At 29.8% G+C, this 7,110-nt stretch overlaps 2 protein-coding genes across 2 annotated transcripts; both read left to right on the forward strand.

Moving 5' to 3' along the window:
* Positions 1–288: 288 nt before the first annotated feature.
* LOC145942206 (uncharacterized) lies at positions 289–1,817 on the forward strand. The gene is made up of 5 exons (XM_083048691.1): positions 289–416; positions 900–1,026; positions 1,150–1,311; positions 1,392–1,573; positions 1,676–1,817. Exons 1-5 carry the CDS (start codon positions 402–404, stop codon positions 1,700–1,702), a joined length of 513 nt encoding a protein of 170 aa, XP_082904817.1. The 5' UTR covers positions 289–401; the 3' UTR covers positions 1,703–1,817.
* A 754-nt stretch (positions 1,818–2,571) lies between these two features.
* On the forward strand, positions 2,572–6,879 carry LOC145942205 (2-oxoglutarate and iron-dependent oxygenase domain-containing protein 3). Its single transcript, XM_083048690.1, has 5 exons — positions 2,572–2,834; positions 4,036–4,473; positions 5,565–5,718; positions 5,882–6,008; positions 6,505–6,879. Exons 1-5 carry the CDS (start codon positions 2,728–2,730, stop codon positions 6,651–6,653), a joined length of 975 nt encoding a protein of 324 aa, XP_082904816.1. The 5' UTR covers positions 2,572–2,727; the 3' UTR covers positions 6,654–6,879.
* Positions 6,880–7,110: the final 231 nt, after the last annotated feature.

Below are 7,110 nucleotides of genomic sequence, written 5' to 3' on the forward strand. Positions count from 1 at the left end.
TAGGTGATTTAAGCCCTAAGCCTTAAGAAATTGATCAATCGCAGTCAAGTATGAGGAGAAAACTCGACTGTGATTGGTCAATTTCTTAAGGCTTAGAGCTTAAGGGTGCCTTCACATGCGGCGTAAGATGCGTACGCGTAACTTACGCCAAACTCATCAACCAATCACATCGTTTTAGTTATCATACGCAAATTCACCTAGTTATTTAACGTAATGCCGATACGCTAAATTCAATTTTTTGCGTAAGCCGCCGAAAGTCGCATAGGCAACCAGTTTATTTAAGCATATTTTTCTCCTTATGGCCGGCAAGATAAAACATTGGTCACCCGAGGCCGTTAAACATTTAAGAAGAAGCATAATTTTCGTTCGTGCTGAATGTGTTTCGATGTGTGCTGAAAAAAATGAACCAAATTCGGGTAAGAACAAATTTTATATAAATAAAAATTATCAATTTAGATGTAATTCATCGCTTGCACAATATAACAAAGTAATTTTAAGGTTATCTCTGGTGAAAATTATTTTCAGAATCTCTCATAACAATTTTTTAGATTTCTTTTTTTGAACATTTCTGAAAGATGTGCCAATTCATATAGAAAATCTTAAAATTTTCTGAGAAAGTTCGAATTTTTATACGAATTAACGCATCTTTCAAAAATGTTCAGAAAAAGGAATATAAAAATTGTTCTGAGAAATTCTGAAAATAATATTCACCAAGTAAATCTTAAAATTATTTCGTTATATCGTGCAAGCAATGAATTATGTCTAATTGTAAGTATTGAATGAATATTTTATGGCCCAGCGTGTGTCCAATAATTATTTTTTCATTTGCATGCTGGACGAGTTTGAGCAACCTGTTGTGTCTTATGTATCTTCACTTACATATTTCTTTTTTAATACAGCACAAATGTGGATACTGTGGATGGATTTTTAAATTTACCACAAACTTTGCTGAGCACGAGTGCTTCAAAGATTACATAGAAGGAGTAGACCATATCAATGTTGACGAAAACTATGTCGTGACAATAGGTATGATTACTATACATATCTTTTCAATGATTACTATACATATCTTTTCAATGATTACTATACATATCTTTTCACTCATTTCACTCTATTAAATAAATTAAAAAATATAATTATATTTAACAGTTAAAAACAATTCAACGGTTGGCAAAAAAGAAAATTTAAACGAACTCTTAATCGAAGCAGTTAGAAGCAAACCTAGCTTATATGATCTTCGTGTACCTGCTTCAGAGAGGACACTGTTACGCAAAAAAGCATTATGGATAGAAGTGTCGAACATACTACAAGGTATATTTAATCATCTAGAAAAATCTTTTTCTTATTTTATTGCATATATAAATGAATTTTAAAATCAATTATTTATCAAGGTTTCCTCAGTCCAGAAGAGGCTAAGGCTAGATGGAAGTATTTACGAGACAATTATATAAAAGCTCGTAAGAAGGTTCGGGCATATGTACCTAGCGGATCTAGCGCTAATGCCATTGAAAATAAATCTAAATTTCAATATTATGAGCTTATGGCATTTCTAAACGATTCATTGCAGACGGCCGTAAGTTATTACTCTTTAATATTCTTATATATATTATTTCTATTCTATCAGAAATTAAAGAGAGTTTGTCACATGTGTAATCCATTTATTATGATATTCTAGGACAGTGAGTTCGTTGACAGATGCTAATGCTAAAAATGATGAAGTAATTTCACTTGACACCGAAAACGAGCAATATGAGGGTAATATTATAGCTGGGCTTTTAACAACGCTTCAAATTTCGGATAATAATTCTCTACAGACATCCTATGTTTCTTCACCTACAAGTATTTCTCCACGGACGTTCGATTCTATCGACATTCTTTCACAAGTCCCCAAACCTACGAAAGATTTTTCATGTATTATACTTATCTAATAAAGATTAAAATAATAAAAATTAGAATATTTTATTTTTAATTAGTTTATCAAAATTAATAATTGTTATTATTAGCACTTTTGAGTATTTAATCGCGGAACTATACGTGTGAAACCTGTTAAAATATTATTTTTATTTATTTATTTATATATTTTCTTATTTATTTATTATTATTTATTATTTACATACCTTTTATTTATATACGCTGCACCTCATTTATTTCACCGTACATACTTAACCTTCTTCTTCTTCTTCTGTTATGGCAACGAATACGTACTTAACCGTATGATTACGCGCACATTTTACTAAGCACCAAGTACCTAATTCACATGGCGTGTATTTAACAATACGCCTAAATAATAACAACCAATCGAGAATCCATTTAGTATTTCTGTTCTATTGTACAACAGAAAGCCTGCTCTGTTATTGGTTAAGCTAGTTACGCTTTACGCGAAATTTAACGAAATACGCTCCATGTGAATAAGGTACTTTAAATGGCGTAAGTTCTGGCATATTACTAGAATACGCAAGGTACGCAGCAGTACGCGCGTACGCATCTTACGCCGCATGTGAAGGCACCCTAAATCACCTATTGTGGACCCAGCGTTAGGGCTTAAATCACCTATTGTGGACCCAGCGTTAATCACCTATTGTAGACCCAGCCGTAGACTAAAACTGGCGTATAGGCGAATTCATTTAAAACCTCTACAAGTCAAAAAGCAGATGTTTCTTTCCGACACCTACGTTTGACATGTGTGAAAGATTAGGGTAAACATAAGATCTCAAGAGGAGATAAACAATGACGATGACACAAGAAGTAAAGAAAACGAAGAAAAAAAGCGCACAGAAGGAAAATGTAATTCAGGAAGAGAGCAAGGCGGAAAAGCCGGCCAAGCCTGCTGAATTGTGAGTATATGTATATATAAATTTCATTTATTATGTATTGTAAATATTTATTTTTGACATATCGGTTTTCTATACAGGGTATTAAAAAATTAGACCGACAAATTTTTAAGGGAAATAGAAGACTTCAAAATAAACATTTTTTGTTAATACAATTTTTCTCTACGACGATTTTAGTTTTATACTACATAGTATGAAATAGGAGTTTGTGACTTAAACAATAAACAAACATATAAGTCGGAAAATTTAATTGTATTTTAATCTTGAACAAAACAATCTTGAACACGAAACAAATATATAAAAGTAATTCACTCTTTTTATACAGTAAACGATCAAAAAGTCATTCTCATTAACTTTAATATAAAGGTGATATACTGAAAAGTCACAAATCATATCTCATAACATGTATTAAAACTAAACGTTACAGAGAAAATTAGTATTAACAAAAAATGTTTATTTTGAAGTCTTCTTTTTCCCTTTAAAGTTTGTCGGTCTAATTTTTTAACACTCTGTATATCAATTTCAAAACAGGTGTTTCTGTAAATAATGCTTGGATACATAATTCGAAAAAACAGCTGATTGCTATTTCGATAAACTGTTACCTTTATATCATCATTAAGTAATTAATTATTTATAATTATTATATTTTTACTAAATAAATAATTAATTAATTATTTAATTTATTGTTTTATTTAATTATTTGGTAATTAAGAAGGAGAGAGCTTTCTCACCGATTTGGTTGAAACTTCGCAATTTTGTGTATTTTGGTGCGTAAAACACGAATCTACAAGTTCAAATTGTCACTCAATTAGGAAAAAAGTTATTAAATACTTTTTAATGTACCAATTATTCTCTGCTTTAGAAAAGCATAAACACTATTTCCATCTTTTTAACCATTTAATTTAATATATTATGACATATTTAGTCCAACAAAACTGCATAGTTGGTATATTGAACTGTGCGCCTACATCATGTCGGTATGACAGACATACTAACCACGCAACTGTTAACTTTAGTATTTAATAACTTTTTTCCCAATTGAGAGCGACAATTTTAACTTACACATTCATGTTTTACGCACCAAAATACACAAAATTGTAAAGTTTCAGCCAAATCGGTGAGAAAGCCCCTCTTCTTCATAATTACCAATTATTTAATTTATAAGAGTGAATTAAAGATACAATCTCTGCTTCTGATTTGGTAGGAAATATGGACCTCCTGTAACTTTTCCATATCAAAGAGTATGGTCCAGAGGCATTCTGATACTCGGAGTACTATTGATAGTTTGGTATAATAGCAGACAGGCCAAGGAAGTATCCTTAGCAAAGCAGAAAGACGTGCTGGTAAGTCGTGCACAGAATGTTGACTGCTCTGTGGATTATAGAGACGAGTTAGAAAAATTCCCTGGCTGTGTACCAGAGAAATGTGGCAGAGTCGTTACCGATAAACTTGTCTCGACAACAGAGGTAAATGTTTTGCTGAAACTAGCGAAAGGCGGATTAGAATTGGGCGGATCCGATGGTGGTGCAAGTATTCTAGATCTTCATTCCGGCGCTCTCAATAAGGGACAGGGCTTTATCAATATCTACAAACAACCGGCGGCAAAGAAATTATTTAATAATATGGATTTAGCAATTTATAGGTATGACTCTTAATTATATGTGAGTTAAATGTAAAACAAAAATTTTTTTAGCATGATAGAATTAACATGATAAAAGTTAATGGCACAAAAATTGATTGTTAGATACATATAAATTAATTACTTATATTCCAGATATAGTTTTTTTAAAATAAACTTAAATTAACAGAATTATTTTACACATATACAAATTAACATTTAAACATTTTATTATATATTTACGGATAAACTTCCGAATACGACCCACGCCCGATTGCCATAAATTTTTGTAGAAACACTAAATGATGTCAAATGATTGTCCTTAAACAGATTTTCACACCGATACAAACATTTAATGCTAAAAATATTAAAATAACTTTCTATATAAATTATTGTCGGTAATTATATAGAATAGGGCCTTTTCACATGGGTACACACACACACGGGGGGGGGGGGGGCAAGGGGCCTTCGGCCCCCCTTCCGCATCCTCCCCGCCGGTAGGCAAGGTGGACCTCGCTTCACGTTGTAAAGTATATGCCTAAACACAGTGAATTCCAATAGACAATCAAGAAAGATATATTCAAATAACATAACACATTTAATACCAAATATATATAAAGCGTCCTAAGATATACAATATACATATATAAAGAATCCTAAGAAATACAAAAATAGAATATCAGAACGAAAACGTCAACAAGAAACAATTTATATTATTCTTTTTTTAGCCAGAATATACATCTTTAATGTCTTCAATTAATTTTTTAAATGGATCTAATTTATGTTTTTTTGCATTTCGCCTCCACAGAAATCGCCCACACAAATGATCAGCCATATTGTCTTTCGTAATTCGTAAATCGTAAATAGATAATAATTTATACAGAACATTATTTTAATATTTTTAGCATTAAATGATTGTATCGGTGAAAATCCACTTAAGGACATTTATTTGACATCATTTACAATGTTTCTACAAAAATTCATAGCAATCGGGCGTGGGTCGTATTCGGAAGTCCACCCTAATTAAATTTATGAAATAATTATATAATTATATAATAATATATAATAAAAATAATTATATGTAAAAATAATAGCACATGACATTTTTAATTTAGGGTAGTGAAAGCGAAAATACAACATGCAGTGGCACACAATTTTGGGGTAGATGTTGATAAAATCTATCTAACCAAGCCTACTTTTTTCTCACGAATGACTAATAAACCTGCGATAACTGTACATGATGAATATTGGCATCCACACGTCGATAAGGTTTGACTCAAAATATTACATAACACCTCTTGATACACTTATATAAATATAAAAAATTTTATCTTTTTTTTTTACTTTGTATATTTTGTCAAGTATGATATTTAAGAAATAATTGAAAAAACTAAATTAAATTAAAATAAACTAAATTAAAATATGTAAATAGGAGACATACGAATCGTTTCATTATACATCGCTGGTGTATTTAAATGATTATGAGAAAGATTTCGAAGGTGGTCGATTTATATTTATTGACAAAAATAATGTCAATACAACAGTAGAACCAAGAAAAGGTAAGACTTACATGTAATAAGTCTATTCATATAATATAAAGATCCTTAATAGTCCTTAGCAAATTTGAAAAGCATAGAGAATCGAATCGTTAAACGATAGAGAGTATAATTTAACAATAATTTATATAGTAATTTAATGCAGTATTATATAATTAATCTAATATACAATTATATAATGCTATTTAATAATTATAAAATACAATTAGATTAAATTATAATATTAGATTAATTATATAACATTGGATTAAATTACTATATAAATTATTATATTAAATATTATTTCAATATATTAACTTAATAGTAATTATTAATAATCTAGTAATATATATATATATATATTTCGAGTAATATATATTCAACTGTTGTTTTAATAAAGTATAAAAAAGAAAAAACAAGTTATATTATTTAATAATTTAAACAACATAATTTTTTAAATTTTATTAAAACAAATAATTACCAATAAATTATTAATGTTAATTTATCAATATTTTTATAGGCAGAGTCTCGATTTTTACCTCAGGGAGTGAAAATTTACATCTAGTTGAAAAAGTAAAATCTGGTACCCGGTATGCTTTGACAGTCTCTTTTACGTGCGACGAAAACGCTGCAATATCCGACTCGCACTTTACCGATGCGTTAAATTAAAATGTTTATCTCTCATTTACATCATTCATATATCTGTACCGTCATCCTTTCAGTCATCGAGTATAAGTTTACATTATTCCGTAATATATACAAAGAAAATGACTTAAAAGAAGTCATGTAAGACCAGTGTTTGCTGTTATCTAAATAAAATTATATAGATAATCATTTAGATGAAATTTTGGCGTCATCTTATCTTTATATAGACAATAAAAATACGTATTATCTATATTTTTCTTAGACGAAAAAAGTGTTATCTTTACTAAATTATCTAGAATAATGTGTTCAGATAATTTGATTTAAAGTCATAGCACATAAAAATACTTAAATAGTAGAACTTAAGCAGTAAAGGCTGGATTATAGAGGCCGTAAACTTTTTCCGTAACCGTAAATTTAAGGATTCAACCAATCACGTTGCCGAGTCAAGCAACGCGATTGGTTGAATCCTTAAATTTACAAT

Source organism: Prenolepis imparis, unplaced genomic scaffold, assembly GCF_030444845.1.
Source record: "Prenolepis imparis isolate NDT839.2.m4 unplaced genomic scaffold, iyPreImpa1.0 SCAF_10, whole genome shotgun sequence".
Lineage (NCBI taxonomy): Eukaryota > Metazoa > Arthropoda > Insecta > Hymenoptera > Formicidae > Prenolepis > Prenolepis imparis.

What these genes read in the sequence shown, in the direction of transcription:
- LOC145942206 (XM_083048691.1), top strand. An exon ending in AGTGTCGAACATACTACAAG is followed by an intron (nt 1,312 to 1,391) that starts GTATATTTAATC and finishes TTATTTATCAAG; the next exon opens with GTTTCCTCAGTCCAGAAGAG. An exon ending in ACGATTCATTGCAGACGGCC is followed by an intron (nt 1,574 to 1,675) that starts GTAAGTTATTAC and finishes ATGATATTCTAG; the next exon opens with GACAGTGAGTTCGTTGACAG.
- LOC145942205 (XM_083048690.1), top strand. Translation starts at nt 2,728, where the DNA reads ATGACGATGACACAAGAAGTAAAGAAAACGAAGAAAAAAAGCGCACAG. An exon ending in CCGGCCAAGCCTGCTGAATT is followed by an intron (nt 2,835 to 4,035) that starts GTGAGTATATGT and finishes CTGATTTGGTAG; the next exon opens with GAAATATGGACCTCCTGTAA. An exon ending in AACAGTAGAACCAAGAAAAG is followed by an intron (nt 6,009 to 6,504) that starts GTAAGACTTACA and finishes ATATTTTTATAG; the next exon opens with GCAGAGTCTCGATTTTTACC.